This window comes from Arvicola amphibius, chromosome 2 (genome assembly GCF_903992535.2).
Source record: "Arvicola amphibius chromosome 2, mArvAmp1.2, whole genome shotgun sequence".
NCBI lineage: Eukaryota > Metazoa > Chordata > Mammalia > Rodentia > Cricetidae > Arvicola > Arvicola amphibius.
Window position 1 is genome coordinate 106751511 of NC_052048.2, and position 18551 is coordinate 106770061.

At 47.7% G+C, this 18551-nt stretch overlaps 1 protein-coding gene across 1 annotated transcript; it reads left to right on the forward strand.

Moving 5' to 3' along the window:
* Positions 1-681: 681 nt before the first annotated feature.
* LOC119806614 (cytochrome P450 4F1) lies at positions 682-13619 on the forward strand. Its single transcript, XM_038318418.2, has 13 exons — positions 682-799; positions 1187-1453; positions 3938-4082; positions 6634-6687; positions 6777-6904; positions 7081-7202; positions 8676-8946; positions 10737-10803; positions 10995-11124; positions 12096-12229; positions 12306-12370; positions 12522-12604; positions 12969-13619. The coding sequence occupies exons 1-13, from the start codon at positions 737-739 to the stop codon at positions 13144-13146; spliced, it is 1707 nt and encodes a 568-aa protein (XP_038174346.1). The 5' UTR covers positions 682-736; the 3' UTR covers positions 13147-13619.
* The last annotated feature ends 4932 nt before the right edge of the window (positions 13620-18551 follow it).

The following is an 18551-nucleotide window of genomic DNA, read 5'->3' on the forward strand; positions in this document are numbered from 1 at the left end:
AAAGCAAACAAAGAGAACCAGAGAGATGACTCAGCAGTTAAGAATGTTTGCTGCTCTCCCAGAGGGCCAGCGCCAAGCACCGATGTCAGGTGTCTTACCACCACCTATAACTCAAGCTATAGGGGAGCAGATGCCTTCTTCTGGCTTCTGCTGGCATTCGCGCATGTATACACACACACAAACACACACACACACACACACACACACACACACACCTTTCCCTGGATCCTATCTGCTCAAGATCTCTCTCACCCCACACGGGACACCATACTCTGTGCACTGCCCAGCTCTAACCACTCCAGTCTCAGCTGTATTCTTGATCCCCAGCTTTGGACCTGGAATCCCCAATTGGGATTTCTTTGTGCGCCAGAAAGTCTTGTTTCTGCTGAGAAGACGGGACTTGCGCTCCACCAGGCTGAGCAACTGGTGGGCAGACTCTTCCGTCCCACAGCCTTCTCACTGGGTGGAAGCTCAGGATGATGGGGACCAGGCTGGTCAGATTCTGATTGTGGATTCCCAAATTCACCCTTTTACTTAGTGTACCACATCCACAGAGGAGCTGGAGTGCTGGGAATACGTAACTCAGCACCAACCTTGTCCGGCAATAGTCCTAAGATTCATGTTTTGCCGGTCTATGATGATTCCTCTCTGCACCAAGCTAATTCTACCCCCATCTTGGCCACTTTCCCAGGCAAGGAGGAGGCATCCAGGCTTGACAGGGATTGGCTGGTTTAGAATGGCCCAGCCTCCCAGCCTCCAGAAGCCAGGGAGAAAGGAGTCCCAGAAGAGGAGTGGAAAGGTATGGTAGATTGCTGTTCCTCAGAAGAAGTGTCAGGCTGGGGGCAGTGACGTTGTAGGGACCTAATCTGGGGTAGGGAATGTACAACCCAAGGGCAGGGCAGGGCAGGGCAGGGCAGAAAGCCAGCTGGCCACACACAAATGCTACAGGGAGCCAGCTGCCTTGGGCACGGTAGCTTCTGAATAACCAAACCCCTGGTTAGTTTTGCATAATTTAGGGAGGTCTTAACTCCTGATCAATCTCCCTCCTCCTCTATGTTTTGCTAACCCTGGCCCTTCCCCCATCACCGTGCTCCTCCTTCCCTTCCTCATCTTCTCCACTCTTAGAGCCTCTTCCCAGGCACTTCCCTGGATCTTACTCCTTCTCCCTGCTTTGTCCTCTGTCCAGTGTCTCTGGAGATTCCTGCCTCTTTCCTGGACCTCTGTTCTTCACTGTGCTGTTGATCCATCCAGCAGGATGTCACAGCTGAGCCTGTCCTGGCTGGCACTGGGGCCTGAGTGGGCCTCCCCATGGCAGCTCCTGCTGCCCATTGGTGCCCTCTGGCTCCTGGCCCGAATTCTGACCCAGATCTATGCTGTGTATGGGAGCTATCGTCGCCTCCGTGGTTTCCCTCAGCCTCCCAAACAGAACTGGCTTTTGGGCCATGTGGGCATGGTAAGTGTGGCATCAGGATGGGGAATGTCAGAGTGGATAGTCTTTTAAGGGGCCAGAAATGGGGCTCAGACTGATGGAGTGGGTTAGCTGATGATCTTGGGTATGCCTTCCTTTCTCATCTCTCTGGGCTCCCACTCCAGTCTGCTGTGGCATTTCTAACTGTCTTCCAGACCCTGGGGGACACTGAGAAGTTCTCGGGATGGGATCTACAGAGTGAAGACCCAGTGAAGACATTTCCTTGGTGTCTGCTTGTTAGACTTGAGGTCTCCTGGGGGACTGTGGCAGTTCCTTTGTGTGAGCCCATCTCTGTCCTACAGTTCTGTAGTATCCATCTTTGATCTCTCTCCCTAACTGCACAGGTGGGGCTCAGCTGGGCTATAGCAGAGTGCAGGCGGACTCCCCACCTCCCTCCCTGGGCCATTTCTTCCTTATCATGTTCTTCCATAAGATAGGCCAGTGAGCCTTGTTGTGTTACCTGGATAAAATCTGCCCACTCATCCTCCATGGACCTTCCTTGACCCCACCCTTTACCCCACACTTTGGACTTTGAGTTCCATCTGCTCTCCCATTTAGACAGCTTAGCTGCCGTAGTTTGGCTTGCAAATGGCCCACTATGGGCTGTGCACAGAGGTTCCAGGTGTTCTGAGACTGGTGGTCAACCCGTGGGTGCTGGTGGGGTGGCAGTTGCTATCAATCCTGCTCCCCTAGAACCTGGCAAGGCTGGAGGTCCCTGGTGTGTGGCCCTTTCTCCAGGGGAAGAACTGGAGACGTTGTGGCCCAGCCAGGACATAAAAGGTCATAGGTACATAACCTAACTTGTCCACTGGGCCTGGAATGTACACTTGGGCCTTGGGCATGGCCCTGGGAGGAACAAAACAGAAAGAGACAAGGGTTCTTTTCATCACTTCAAAATCGAGACACTGGTTCACTTATGACAGAAGCTGTGTCACTTTCAGAGGCTGCAGAAGGAACCTGCTGATGCTCCTGGAAAAGTGACTTAGTTACGGTTTTTTGAAGAAGGGGGACAAATAGTACACACACACACACACACGTGCGCACACACACACACACATGCACACACACACACACACACACAGAGAGAGAGAGAGAGAGAGAGAGAGAGAGAGAGAGAGAGAGAGAGAGAGAGAGAGAATAATACATCAAGGAGTGATGGGGACATTCTGAGAAATTTGTCCAAAACTGGTATTGTCATTGTGCTGACATCAGAGCCTACTAACACAAACCTACTATGTGTGGTTTTCTGTGCACCTAGGTTATCTGGTACCAATTGTTGTACAAATCTGCACATCATGGTGCTTTCCTTAACATTGTAGGCAATTTGTTATATCATAGTATTTATGTATCTGAATGTATCTAAACATAGAAAAGTATAAGAAAAATAATAAGCAACAGAGATTCTTTAGCTTCATTGCATCCATAAGAGATAAATTCACCTGTGCAGTCTGTCTTTGACACAGGATCATGCATCTACAGTCATGTGTACACACATACATATGTATACATATATGCAAAGCAGGGTAAAAGAGAGGGGGTCCATTGCATTATGAGAATTGGTTTATATCTTTGTGGAGATGGAGGAATACCTCAACATGCCATCTGCAAATAAGAATCCAGGCTATGACAACTCAGTCTTGGAACAACAGTGTGAAAACCCAGGGGTGTGAAGGGGCTCAGGTGTAAATACTCGAGAGTTGTAGAGTAATCTTTTTGTACACTGTGAAGATGTGTCACTCAGATTGGTTTAATAAAAAGCTGAATGGCTGCTGAGCAGTGATGGTGCACACCTTTAATCTCAGCACTTGGGAGGCAGAGGCAGGTGGATCTCTTAGAGTTCGAGGCCAGATTGGTCTACAAAGCGAGTTCCAGGACAGCCAGAGCTGTAACACAGAGAAACCCTATCTTGAAAAACCAAAAATAAATAAATAAATAAATAAATGGCTGAATGGCCAATATCTAGGCAGGATTTGGGGGCAGAGAGAACGCCAGGAAGAAGGCAGAGATGTGAAAGGACACAGAGCAAGAAGGTGGGCACTACGGAGATGAGGCCATAAAGTCACAAAACAGAAAGTAAATAATAGAAATGGGTTAAATTAAGTTATAAGAGCTAGGTAGAAACAAGCCTTAATAATAAGTCTCTGTGTCATGATTTGGAAGTTGGCAGGTGGGACAGAGAAAGACTCACAACACCAGAGCTCAACATCGCCTCAAGGACCTGAATTTTGATATCTGATGCCAGAAGAAGATGGATGTACCAGCTTTGGAAAAGAGATCAAATTTTCCCCTTCTCTGGGTTGGATGGTGTTGTCTACACTGCCTACCAATGCAAAGAATAATTCTTTTTGAAACACCATTGCAGATGCACCCAGAGGTCACGAGCATCCCCACCTGGGCATCTCTCAACCCAGCCAACTTGATCTCTGAGATAAACCACTCGGGAGATGACTGTGCCTGTGTTGCTTGCAGGTAACTCCTACAGAGCAGGGCATGAAGACATTGACTCAGCTGGTAGCCACCTACCCTCAGGGCTTCATGCTGTGGATCGGTCCAATGTTCCCCACTGTCACTCTGTGCCACACTGACATCGTCCGATCTGTCCTCAATGCCTCAGGTACCCAGGGGATCTGGTGGTGGTGGGAATCTGAGGGCTTCCAGTCCCTAACCACATATTTCAGCATGGCTCCTACAATAGTCCAGTCCCGCCTTTCTCCCATCAGCCTCTCCACCCTCTTCGGAGTTTCACCAGCTCCCACATGACTGTCCTTTCTGCACCCACCTGGAGCTTGGTGTTCTGGGATGTTCAGGTTCCCAGGTTTCTTCCTCCTAAGATCCTGTCCTAGAGGATCTTAGCATGCCTTTAATCCCTGCACTCAGGCGGAAGAGGCAGGTGGATCTCTGTGAGTTCGAGGCCAGCCTGGTCTACAGAGTTCCAGGACAAGCACCAAAGCTATAGAGAAACCCTGTGTCGACCCCCCTGCCCCCAAAACGAAAAGCACTTGACAGGAACACACCTAACCTTGTGTTGTCAAAGGGAAAGGGGGCCCTGATAGCTAAGTGGAAGGGTGTGGTCTCTGCTAGAATATGTCCAAAGGCTTCCTGGGAAAGAAGTTGTTCGAGCCATGTCTGTGGGCTTGAGTAAGAATATTGAAGGCAGGTCAAGGTGTCCCCATAGGCATCTGAAACATCTGAGACCAAGGCCTAGAACCAGAAAAGAACCTCCCCAGGTTCAGAGCAAAGAGGCTATTATTTCTAAACCATCCAACTCTGCTGAGTTGATCTTTCCACCCCGTCCAGTTGTTGATTGCCTTATGGTGTCTTGTCAGGGTCCAGAAATCTCCCCCACGACACCCATCACAACCTAGCCCCTTTCTCCTGCATTCTCATCTTCCCATCTTGGGATAGACCAGGCTGAAAAGGGAAAGAGAAGCATCACCACAGCTCTGTCCCTTGCCAGGCATGAGCCTGACACCCTCTGGCTGCCAAATTATTTCAATTATTCCCTGGAACTTGAGCACCTGAATCGACCACCCCATTTTACTTTTAAAAATATTCATGGGACGGCATGTTTGTGTGTGTGTGAGTGCAGGCATGCATTTGCTATGGCACATGTGTGGAGGTAAGAGGGCCCCTTGGGTGTTGACCCTTGCCTTGCATCTTGCTTGAGACAGAGTTCCTCATTGTCTGCTCCTGTATATACACACCACTTGGATAGACCTCAAACTTCAGGGGCAGGTGGACAACTCTCTTGAATCTGGCTCCTATCTCACCATGATAACACCGTAATTGAAGGCATGTGTTGTCACATCTGGTTCGGGGGATTCATGCTGTGGTCCTCAGACTTGTATGACAAGTGCTTTTATCCACCAAGTCACCTCCCCAGTCCAGAACACCCCACTTTCACGAAGCCCATGCTCTTTACTTCAGGTGGGCACTGAGCTGCTGGATCCGGCTTGCCCACAACTGAGGTCTCTAGCGGATAATGTAATATGTATCGGGCAAGCAGGCAGGGCTATGAAAATGATGTTCCTACATCTTTCTAATCTGGACATGTCCTGTCTCATGTCTGATTGTGTTGCTTATGTCTGGGACCCAGGGTCCTTCTGAGAAATGATAGATGCTTTATCCAGCTTGTACCCAAGGCAAAATTTGAAGAATCTCCAGGTGAGATCAGTGGTCCACAACTTGGGTCACCCCTGGTTTATTAATTGAGCTTTTGCTGTTTTGACGACAATGTTTTGCTGGTTTTGCTGTTCAGTTGAGGCTAGCATCATACACTGGATTTTCTTGCTTTAATCTCTTGAGTGCTGGAAATTACAAGAGCCACAATTCCTTAGTTATTTTTTCTGTTGCTGTGATAAAACACCATGACCAAGGAAACTCACAGAGTGAAGAGTTTATTTTAGATTATGGTTTCGGAGGGAGAGTTCATAATGGTGACAGAGGCACGGTGACAAGAGCAGGAAACTGAGAGATCACGTACTCTACCTTAAGCACAAAGAAGGAGAAACCTAGAGGTTGCTAGAGTCTGTGGACTCTTAAAAACCCGATGCAAGTGAGGTATTTCATCCAGCAAAGCAACACTTGCTACACCTCCCGAAACAGTACCACTAGCTGGGGAATATGTAATCACGTACAGTGGCCTCTGGGAGACATTCTCATTCAAAACACCACACATAACCATTCTCAGATCTTGTCAGCAGCTTGTCTGAGGTATACACAGAGGTCTGTCACGTAGTCTCTGGTCCATGTTATAGCCTGAAGCATCATGATGTCGAGGTGGTTACATGTGCTAAGGCCGTGCCATGTCATGTTAACCCTTTTGTGTCAATGTGATGTGTCCCGTATCTGTTCAGGGTGCCTAGATGGCAGGGACATAGGTTCCAATAAATGTCACAGCGTGTTGGAATGGGATCAAGTATGGCAGACATGTTAGACTATGCTGGAGCCGTGTGGAGCAGTGCTGCATGTAGCATGTCAAGTTGCTGCTACTACTGCTGCCTGTCCAGTCTTCTCTCACTTTCAACTTCATTTTGCTTCCTCTGTCCTTGGGTTTTTTCATGGCATGTGGACTTGGGAGGGCAAGGGCAGGAAAGGATGGTAACCCATCATCCGTGGTCTGCCCTTACCCACTGCATGACCCCGACTGTCTTTGTCCATGTTAGCTGCAGTTGCCCTCAAGGATATGGTACTCTACAGCTTTCTGAAGCCATGGCTTGGTGAGTATCTGCAGATGAGGGACAAAGGGATCCTTGGGGGTCAGGGAAAGGTGCTAACTCTTGCCTAAACACTATGGCCGCTCCTTCAGGGGATGGGCTCTTGGTGAGTGCTGGTGACAAGTGGAGCCGCCACCGTCGTATGCTGACCCCTGCCTTTCATTTCAACATCCTGAAGCCCTATGTGAAGATTTTCAATGAAAGCACCAACATCATGCTTGTGAGTTCCTGGAATCCAGCTTCATAACGTCCCCCTCTTTCCCAAACCCTGGCTATTCCTGCATGTGTGTGGCTGGAACCTAAGATAAGGAGGCTGGTTCTGGGTCACAACTTGAGATTAGGCAGGGTCTCAAGGAGTCGAGGTCCAGTTCCAGTCCTCTGTCTCTTTCTGTCCAGGCCAAATGGCAGAATTTGATCTCCAAAGGCAACAGCCGTCTGGACATGTTTGAGCACGTCAGCCTCATGACTCTGGACAGTCTGCAGAAATGTGTCTTCAGCTTTAACAGCCACTGTCAGGAGTGAGTCCGTGTTCTGGGCCTCAGAATCCAAAGGAGGGAGGACTGGCCAGGGGATCAGAGTGGCCTCCCAAGAAGGAGATGTTTCAGAACCAATACTGAAAGACCTGGGAAAGGAGAAAGTCATTCTTCCTTCTAGGAAGTGGGATTGTTTCAATAAAGCCACAAAGGTGGAGACAAGCAGAACTTGTGAGATAGGAAGTGGGAGGCACCTTGGAAGTGAAACTCAAAAGCTTAGCAGTAGCTAGATCATATGCCCAGTGTAAGGTCAGGAAAGGTGTACTTTTAGCCTCTGGTCCCTGGGAGACAATGAAGGTGTCAGTGCTTGTGTTAGTCCTATTTCCAACAATGTGGCAAAGGACTTGAGAGAGCTTAAAAATGAGGCTTTTTCTGGCTCAGGGTTTCAGAAGCCTTAGTCAATGGTCCATTGGCTTCATTGCGTTTGAGCTGGTATAACAGCACACCACAGCCAGAAGCATGGGTTAAAAGAGTCTGACGCCCCATGGCATCCAGAAACAGACAAACAGACAAAGAGGCAAACTGATAGACTATCCACATTGAGAGCATACCTAGTGCCCTAATTCCTCCCTAGATGCCACATCTTGAAGTTCTATGGCCTTGAATGTTCTATAGGGACCTTGGAGAGATGGCTCTTGCAGGGGACCTGGGTTTGATTCCTAGCACCCATAAGGAAGTTTACAACTATCTGTAACTACAGTTCCAGGTGACCCAACACTCTCTTCTGCCCTTCAAGAACACCAGGGTCCATACATACACCAGGCAAAACACATCAAATAAAAATAAATAAATAAAATTTTGAGACAAGTTCTCATTTTATGAGTTTCAGCTGGCCTGAAACTCATTATGTAGACTAGGCTGGCTTCAAAGTCTACCTGCCTCTACCTCCAGGGTGCTGGGATTAAAGGCTTGTGCCATCATGCCCAATGAAATAAATAAATAATAAATAAATATTTAACTAAATATGTGGATTTTTAAGTACATAAATATATGAATAAATAAATATATAATATATACAAGAGCTTAAGAATACAGACACACACACACACACACACACACACATACACACATACACACACGCATATACCTTAGGGAGATAATTCTAAGTTATAGCAGAGCTAATGATACCCCCCTTCGTTAAGCTTGGACCTCATTCTTTTCCTATATGGCCTATGGTAGCTCACCTATCAGTATCGGTGTCTCCATGGTTGATCTATCTAGTCTCATCATGAAGTCAGTACTGAGAGCTGTCCACACTGCAGTTTGGAGGCATAGGGTGTGGAGGCAGCTCACAGACATGTGATGAATTTGTTGAGAGTTGAATCTCAGGGCTCATTCCACTCTGCCTCAGTGGCCAACTGTTCCTGGCTACTCCATTCACAGTGGCTCCTGGCTGCTGGTAAGAGGCACAAGATCCAAGTATTTTAAATTGCTGTCTCTTTTGTCCGAATCCTGCAGGAAGCCCAGTGAGTATATTGCTGCCATCTTGGAGCTTAGTGCTCTAGTGGCCAAAAGGCAACAGCAGCCTCTGATGTACGTGGACCTACTGTATCGTCTCACCAGCGATGGGATGCGCTTCCATAAGGCCTGCAACTTGGTGCATGAATTCACTGATGCTGTCATCCAGAAACGGCGCCTCACCCTCCCCAGCCAGGGTTTGGATGACTTCCTTAAGTCCAAGGCTGAGTCCAAGACTTTGGACTTCATTGATGTGCTGCTGCTGATCAAGGTGGGCTTCTCAAGAAGCAGGATAGATATTGATGCCAAATGTTAAGTCGAATAACATGAACTTAATGCAGGGGGCACTGTGGGTATAGGGTGTGTGGGGTTGGGAAAGTCATGGCCTGCATAGGCAGGTTTTAGAGATGATTAATCCTGGAAAGCAGGCTTCACGAGACTGCCAAGATGAAACTTTGAAGAACCTGAAAATTTTACAGGTTAATACATTACTGTATGACATTTATATCTGCACACACACACACATACACACACACACAGAGAGAGAGAGAGAGAGAGAGAGAGAGAGAGAGAGAGAGAGAGAGAGAGAGAGAGAGAGAGAGAGAGAGAGAGAGAGAACTGCACCAAATCAATGATCACAGCAGCCCTTAATTAGCCATGGCAGCAGGCACAACCAGAATAGGTGGTAACAATAGTTTTTCCAATTCTCACCATTCCAGGGGATGAAGTATTTACCTGTATGTGCAGCAAGGTTTACACTGCAGGGAAAGGGCTGTGCATTATCATCTGTGGTTCATGTAGATTAACAAGTACTCCTGAGTCCAGTTCCCCTCAAGATAGTAAATAGTGAGCAAAGAGGGAGGGAGGGAGGAAGCAGAGAGAAAACTTCCTTCTGGAGTTGAATGGGTTCTCTCCAGGGCAAAATGTATAGATATGCAAACCATGTTTCAACAGGTAAGGTAAGAATCCCTGGATCTAGATCTTTTGAATATGAGTAAACGTCTTTGGAGTAAAGCTTTACTTCTCATTTCCAAGGCAAGTTGCCCTACAGTCATCCTTCATATCAAGTTGTTGTCCATTCCTCAGAAATGCTTCGTCAAGCAGAAACATGGTGTGTAGCACGATTAATAGAAACTCAGAGACAAAAATTGGGGCTCAACCTGAAGGTCAGAAAAGTAACACAGTCACTGGCTCTTATCTCTACCTCAGTCCAAAATGGTGATCCTGCCTCTAGGAATCTCAGAATGAGACTGAGCCTGAAAGCTGCCTCCTCCCGTTTTATATTCCTCTCTAACTCTGGGATTAAAGGCGGGCACCACCATCGTCTGGTTTCTATGGCAAACTAGCATGGCTGCTGGGATTAAAGGTGTGTGTCATTGCTGCCTCGGCTGTAAGGTTAGCCAGTGTGGCTGTTTTACTTTTCTGATCTTCAGGCAAGCTTTATTTATTAAAATACAAATGAAATGCCACTACAGTGGTGACATTTTTATGTGTATGTTCCTGACCCTTCCAATTGTGAATAACAAAAGGAACAGGATAACCAGCAAAAAGCCTGGGAAGTTCAAATAATTGTACCAATAGTAATAGCCAAGAAATATGCAGTTGTGGGTGCCCTTTGGTTTCTGGCTGAACAACATATCATTTAAGAATATCATAGTTTAAGTCAGGCTGTGGTGGCACACGCCTTTAATCCCAGCACTCAGGAGGCAGAGGCAGGCAGATTTCTGTGAGTTCGAAGCCAGCTTGGTCTACAAGAGCTAGTTCTAAGTCAGGCTCCAGGCTACAGAAAAAACCATGTCTCAAGCCTCTTCCTCCCCGCCCCCCCAAAAAAAGAATGTCACAGTTTAGCTGAGCAGTGGTGGCACAAACCTTTAATTTCAGCACTTGGGAGGCAGAGGCAGGAGGATCTCAGTGAGTTCAAGGCTAACCTGATCTACAAAGTGTGTTCCAGGACAGTCAGGACTGTTATACAGAGAAACCCTGTCTCAAAAAATAAAAAGAAGAATGTCATAGTTTAAACACAGAAATTTTCAGAACTACTGAGTCTTGCATTGTCTCCAGGATGAAGATGGAAAGCAGCTGTCAGATGAGGACATCAGAGCAGAGGCTGACACCTTCATGTTTGAGGGTGAGGGTCCCAGTGTGGGACTCGGGAACAGGCAGGGGTTTCTCCATCTTGAGACTTGTAAGGGAGGGCCTGGAATCCTTCCATTCTACCCTTCCTCCTCCTTCCCAGCCTTTCCTGGGCTTCTTTGCCTGGGTGCTGTCCACCCAGTAGTGCTGAAGCAGTGCGGAGATCCACGCATGTATGTTCCTCAGGCCACGACACCACAGCCAGTGGACTCTCCTGGATCCTGTATAACCTGGCGAGGCACCCAGAATACCAGGAGCGCTGCCGGCAGGAGGTGCAGGAGCTGCTGAGGGGCCGAGAACCCGAGGAGATTGAATGGTGAGTGTAGGTCTTCCCGGCTCATTCCTCTCTCCTTGGCTCTCCTCCTCAAGTAAGAAAGAGTCCCTCTTTTGGATGACTCTTCAATATTTGCTCGTGGACACAGAATGTGGAACCAGAGGATAGACCTGGTACAAAGCCTGGCTAACAAGAAAGGGCTTTTGACTTTGCAGCAGAAAAACTTGTGTTGCTGAGAGATCAGAGATACATATGAGGAAAGGATGGCAACATTTTCCATGAGTTCAGTGAAAGTACTTGCCCTAGTCTCTTTTCTTTTTTCTCTCCAACGGATGCTTTCTTCCATGACTGTTTATTCTTCTCCTGTACCCTAGACCTTTCTTTAGTTCTGTGTTCAGAAAATTCTAGGTGACATTTGGACAATAAAGTGTCCTGGAGCTAGAGAGATGGCTCAGCTCAGAGAACTTTCTGCTCTTAACTTTCCAGCATCCACATCTGGTAGCTCACAGCCACCAGGAACTCAGTTCTACTGTATCTGGAGCCCTGACCTGCACACACACACACACACACACACACACACACACACACTTACAAATAAAATAGCCAGCTACAGTAGGGCACACAGCTTTAACCCCAGCACTCGAGAGGCCCTCTGAGTCCCTGGTCAGCCTAGTCTACATAGCAAGTTCCAAGATAGCGAAGGCTCTGTGGAGGGCCCCTGAGTCATCCATCCATCCAGTCTTCCCTAAGGAAACCCTTCTATGTTTTGTGTTCTGCTCCATTTTGGTTCCAGGAAGCAGGGAGGGAGCAGGCCAAGGACTGGTCTGAAGGTTCCAACTTGGCAGGAGATCAGACATAATTTAGAATACTTCCTAATTCTCTATTGTTCCAGTTACCACATATTTGATTCACCTTGGACTTATTTTATCACAGTGAGAAAATAGTTCATTGATCTACATGGGTTTCCAGCCTCTCTCTTGTGCTTTGAGTAATAGTTCAAAGTGTTTCTTTAGGGACGACCTGAACCAGCTGCCCTTCCTGACCATGTGCATCAAGGAGAGTCTGCGGCTGCATCCTCCTGTCCCTGTCATCTCCCGCCGCTGCACCCAGGACATTGCGCTCCCAGATGGCCGGGTCATCCCTAAAGGTACCCATGGGACAGGGAAGAAGGGTTCTGGATAGGTGGCGCAGTCTTGTCTTTACAACTCTCTCTTCTCCCTCAGGTGTCACCTGTCTCATCAGCATCTTTGGGATTCATCATAACCCGTCTGTGTGGCTGGACCCTGAGGTGCTGCCTGTCTTACTACCTATTCTCCTACATTATGGGGAGGGGGCAAGGCTTTGACCTAAGAAATCAGACCTTCCCCAGAACACTCAGGGCTCTGTCCCTGTTTATACTGGGAGGTCACTCATCCACCTTGGCTCAATGTCTTCTGCAGGTCTATAACCCCTTCCACTTTGATCCTGAAAACATGAAAGACAGATCACCACTGGCATTTATTCCCTTCTCAGCGGGGTCCAGGTGAGGGCAATGGCTTGGGTTAATGGAGTGGGATCTGGTGCTGACAGTAGGAATGGGGGAAATTGAGATGGTCGGGTTCTGGTTTTCCTTCCAACTCTCTACTCAACTTATTCACAAAGGTCTGGAGAGTAGGAGTTGGGGGGTGAAGAGCTGCTGCTCTGTGCTCAGAGCCCTGCTCTGGTCTGAATTGGGAGCAGAGGCTGTAAGAGCTTTGGGGCTACAGATGCCCAAGTTGTCTCAGCCGCGTCACGGTCCCTTCTGCACCTCTGGCTGATCAGGTATGGTAGGGACCCGGTCAGATTGGTTTCTACGGTGCCTGGTTGGGTCCCAGTGTAGTCAGAGTCCCTATCCTGCCCTTCCACAGGAACTGCATAGGACAGACTTTTGCCATGAGCGAGATGAAGGTGGCGCTGGCGCTCACACTGCTGCGCTTCCGCCTCCTGCCAGACGACAAGGAGCCGCGCAGGCAGCCGGAGTTGATCCTGCGCGCGGAGGGCGGGCTGTGGCTGCGGGTGGAGCCACTGAGCACCGGCACGAAGTGACCCCACACCCGGCCTGGGACCACCCCACCCACCCAACTACCTCTGTGGATCCCAGAATAATCACAGCTGTCACCCATATCTGAACCTTCCCAAATGCCAGAAGTGGGATGCTACGGTTCCTGTGCGTGGGTGAGGGAGGCCGGCTGGTACCCTTGACTTCCTCTAGTTGACCACAGGTCTTTATAGTGAAGGTGTATTCTCCTCCAGCCAAGCTGGACTACTCTCCAGACATAGAAAGCCAAGGGAAGGTAGGTCTGTGCAAGAGAGGGTCCAGGATGAAGGGCAAGTCTGCGCTCTGATTCTCGCGGCGAATCCTTTATTTCAGCTCCATTTCCACTATGTTGATCTCCATTCTAACCACTCGATAGACCCGTCTTCTCTCACATCGGAACTATTTAATTATTTTTCTTAGAGGGGGAAAGGGAGAGGAGGAGGCACTAAATTACCGTGCTTAGTAAACCTAAAGCCTGGAATTTTTTAATTGTCTTTTTTTTATTTTTTATTTTTTTTTAAATATTTATTTATTATGTGTACAGCATTCCTTCCATGTTTGCCTGCAAGCCAGAAGGGGGTGCCAGGTCTCATTATAGATGGCTGTGAGCCACCATGTGGTTGCTGGGAATCGAACTCAGGACCTCTGGAAGAGCAGTCAGTGCTCTTAACCACTGAGCCATCTCTCCAGCCCTAATTGTCTTTTTTAAAAAAAAAAAATTTGTATGTTAGGGTATTTTTGTCACCATGAGCGGTCTCAAACTCATGATCTTAAAGTAAGCTTGCCTCAGCCTTGCAAACTGGCACTACAAATTGATGGGTCACCGTGTTAGGCTCTCTCCGGGGTGTTATGTAGTAACGTCTTCAGGTTTTTGCCCAGTACGAAAGAGAGCTAAGGGTTGAGGGTGATGAATACTGTGGTGTTGCAAATCACTCCTTTAGCGCTATGGACAAGGGCTGTATCTGGAGATGCCCCTCATAATGTGACTAACTTGATGATAAAGCCCTCGCTGAGCATGTGGGGAGCCGTGTTCCATGTCTTCATTCCAATGGCCCTGTGCTGAAAACAAAACAACACAGAGAAACAAACAAAAAGTGAGATGCATGCCAAGTCACGGTGGGACACGCCTGTAATCCCAGCACTCGGGAGGCAGAGGCAGGCGGATCTCTGTGAGTTCGAGACCAGCCCGGTCTACAGAGGGAGTTATGCCACCACTGCCCGGCATAAATACAACTTTTAAATGTGATACAGATAGTCTCCTCGGGTGCAAAGGAGTCTGTTGAAGAGATTCCAGTGGGCTTGGGATGGATGCAAAGATGAGGAACCATCAACACCGAGCAGAGGACAAGGCTCAGTTGGTTTATCTTGAGTTCCATGACTCAAGAAATTGTAGTTGTCTGGATCCTGCTTAGGGTTTTCAACAGAACTGCAATGTGAGAGTGACTTTAGGGGATGTCGCCACGAGCTGCCAATTAGCAAGCTCTCCACTGTCCATTTAGAGGGTAGGAGACCCTAGGGGACACAGACACAAACTGCTTTTATTTTCTTTTTCTTTTTTTTTGTTGTTGTCGTTTGTTTTTGTTTGTGTGTTGTTGTTGGTTGATTTTTTGAGACAGGGTTTCTATGTGTAACAGCCCTCATTCTGTAAGCCAGGCTGGTCTTGAACTCAGAGATCTGCCTTCTTCTGCCTCTACCTCCTCAGAGCTGGAATTAAAGGCATGGTACAACCATGCCCAGCATCTCTGTGATTTCTCAAAGAACCAACTATGATGGGCAACAGGTTGTCGTTGAGGGGAAGTCTTCAGGGTTAGGAACCCCATCCTGACTACCTGGTGGGGTCTAACTTCTAACCTCAAAGAGAGATGAAGAAAAGTATATTTTTCTCTTCTGAGAGTCATAGCTCTGGTTTTTGCCTCTAGGCTTTTCACTTCAAATACTTTTTTTATCGAAATACACTCCTATAAAAGAAGGAAGATGCAGAACAGAAATGTATCACACATGAATCTAATATACTAGGTAATCATTATTAATATTTTCTCAGACACATCTTTAGTATTTATTTATATCAGTATTTTAAATTAATTTCTTGTTATTGTATCATATGGATGTTTTGCCTGCATGTATATCTGTACACCACATCTGTGCAGTGTCCACAGAAGCCAGAAGTGAGTGTCAGGTGTACTGGAATTGGGTATGGGTACTGGGAATTGAACCTCGGTCCTTGGAAGAGCATCTAGTGTTCTCAGCTGCTGAGCCATCTCTCCAGGTCCTATAATCATATTTGTTGTGTGTATTTTCATTTGCCTCTAATAACATGACACACATACAATTACAATGCAATATATAAATACAATACAATGTCCTATTCCAAGATGTTATTTCATTGGCTACAGAGTACCTGGAAAGATATTCAATGCCGTTAATAATTGTGAGAATGTAGAGAAAACCAGATGATGTAGAGAAAAACACAAAGTCAATTTACACCTGCCAGGAAGGTTAGCATCCAGAAAGGGGAAGCGACCAGTGTTGGTTGGGGTGCATGTGGAGTAATTGGGAACACTATAGCTTTTTGGAAGGAATACAGATTGTTGCAGCTGCTATGGAAAACACTTCATCAGATCAAGGAGAGTGAAACGGAATTTCCGTTTTATCCTGAAGGTCTACTGGTTGTGAACACAACACAGTGAAAACAAGTGTCTAGACACAAATATATATCCAGGGCTGTTCTAGGCAGCCCCATGACCAGACCGGCGACAAAAGCAAAGGGGGAAGACTTCATTTTAGTTTGTGATCTCAGAGAGATTTTAGTCCCTCACTGAGAGCTAGGCTCCTCTCTCAGAACTCTAAGTCTCATTAATAAAAAGAATATAAAGAAAGCATGCAAACTGAGGTGGAGGATAATTTGATTGAAGTTTAGCAGAAGAACTGCGGGGCAGGCAAGCTTTGAAACTCTGCACAGACTGGAAGAAGAAGAATAGAGAGAATAAGCAGGGTGCGGTGTTTTGAATAAGAATGGCCCTCAGGCAGCACAGAGAGAGGGCTCTTGCACTCACAGAAGAGTTCAAGATCAGTCTGGTCTGTGTAGTGAGTTCCAGACAGCCAGGACTGTAGAGAGAGACCATTTCAATCACCCTCATGCCCCCACCCCCTAAAAAAACAGACTGAGAAACTCTGAACAGGAAAGATGACTGATAACACCTGAGGAAGTTTCTGTACTCGCCCTCCCCGTTGGCATCTATCACTTTGAGAGGTGAGAGGAACTGACCTGCAAATATAATCTTCCACACCACGCCTTTCCACCCCAAAAAACTCCAAGCCCTTATACTATGTGTAATGCTGCAGGATCCCGGCGGCTGCAGCGGCAGAAACACTGTAGGTCCCGAGTGGTGGCAGCAGGCAGCGGTAGCGGGTCCAGAGAGCAGCCAGTCACAGGCAGGGACAGCGCAGTTCCCAGAGTGGCTGCAACAGGCCACAAGGAGAGACAGACAGATGGGCACGCCATGTGACCACGCATCAGGTCTCTGAAGGCAGCTGGTCTGGGGCAGGGAGACATGTGGCAGCAGGCGAGAGATAGAGATATGGATAGGCATGCCATGCAGAGTGAGGCCGGATATTTATCCAGTGGGTTATGGAAGGGAAGAGGAAGAAGGGGAGAGAGGGAAAGGAAGAGAGAGAGAGAGAGAGAGAGAGAGAGAGAGAGAGAGAGAGAGAGAGAGAGAGAGAGAGAGAGAGAGAGAGAGGAGAGAAGGGAGAGATGGAAGCTGCCTCTTCCAGAGGAGGACGGAAGAATCTTGGGCTTCAAGCAGGAAGGAAGATTTGCCTGCCTCAGCAGACGGGGGTGGGGGGGGTGGGGGGGGGTGGGGGGGGAGGGGGGCTTGTCTCTTAAAAAGATAGAACAGACCATTACACTTTGTGCACTCAGTCTTCACACCTGTGGAGAGACTGGTGTCTTTCAGTGTTCAAACTAAGGTGAAGTCCTCAGGAGTTAGGCACTAATTGTTAATATAAGTTATCCCTCAGGGCTTGTCTGCTGTTAAGAAGAAAATTTTGCTTCTTAGTTTGGCCTTTTTTATTGTTGACCTTTTTGTCCCTACACAAGTGTCTGTGTGTAGAACAGGAGTGGGAAGCAGGGACACAGGAAACTGGTGCAGACGTGACTGAAGGGTTGGTTACTGGGGAGGTGGCATTTTCTGGATGGTGTTTTGATTTGAAATGCACAGTTTCTCTGAAGGCCTGGCTTAGGGAAAGCCTTCAACAGTGTGAGTCTTGTGGACAAAGGGTTTCTGTATTCCCGGTTAGGTGAAAATGTTCAAAGGAAACCCTTACCCCAACCAGGGCCACTTGACAGGCCCAAGTCTTCAAGAAATGTGCTGCCCATAGAGTTCCTGGAAAGCAACTAGCAGCTAGCCCCTATTGTTATGATCTGCTGGTCTGGTCTGTCACCTGGGTACCCTGTCCCTTTAAGGGACAAGCCCTGCCTACTCCCCAACCCCACCCCTTCCACCAAGGCAAGCAGATCTCCTGCCTCCTCCAGCCTGAGCTCTCTCTCTTTCAGTCCCTCTTCTGAAGAAGTAACTACTGTCTCTCCCCCCCACCTTTCTCCCCTCTGTCTGTCTGTCTGTCTGTCTGTCTGTCTGTCTCTCTCTCTCTCTCTCTCTCTCGCTCCTCTTCCCCTTTCTCCCCTTTTCCTTCCCCTCCATAATTCACTAAATAAACTCTATACCCAAACTCTCTCTGCATGATGTATCTGTCTGCCTCTCACCAACCGTGGTCCCCCTGCTGCTCCGCTGAGGCCCCTCGTGGGACCACCTGCCCTCCTCGTGGGACTGGCTGCCCTCCTCATGGGACTGGCCTTACCCCATTAACCATATTTAAAAAAGAATAACACCTATCACATGCCCTGAAGCCCAGAGAGTCAATCCCCCCCACATACTTATCTCTCACTTTGCAGTTTAAATAAGGGGTAGTTTCTGTGTCTGTGAAGCCAGGCCCTCCCCCTCTCTGCTCTCCACCACCTACACTGAATCTCAGGCTCAGCTAGGCTCGCTCCCCTGAACCCTGGGATACGAATTTGGGCTGCTACTCTCAGACTAATAAAGTCTGCTCTTGGGGCTGGAGAGATGGCTCAGCGGTTAAGAGCATTGCCTGCTCTTCCAAAGGTCCTGAGTTCAATTCCCAGCAACCACATGGTGGCTCACAAGCATCTGTAATGAGGCCTGCAGGAAGAATACTGTATATATAATAAACAAATAAATAAATATTAAAAAAGTCTGCTCTTTTCAATTTGAGGTTGAACTGATTATAATCTTTCTTCTCTCTTTCTCTCTCTGCTGACTTTTTCTTTTTTTCTCTTTTCTTTGTTTTATTTTGTTGTTTTCAAGACAGGGTTTCTCTGTAGCTCTCACTGTCCTAG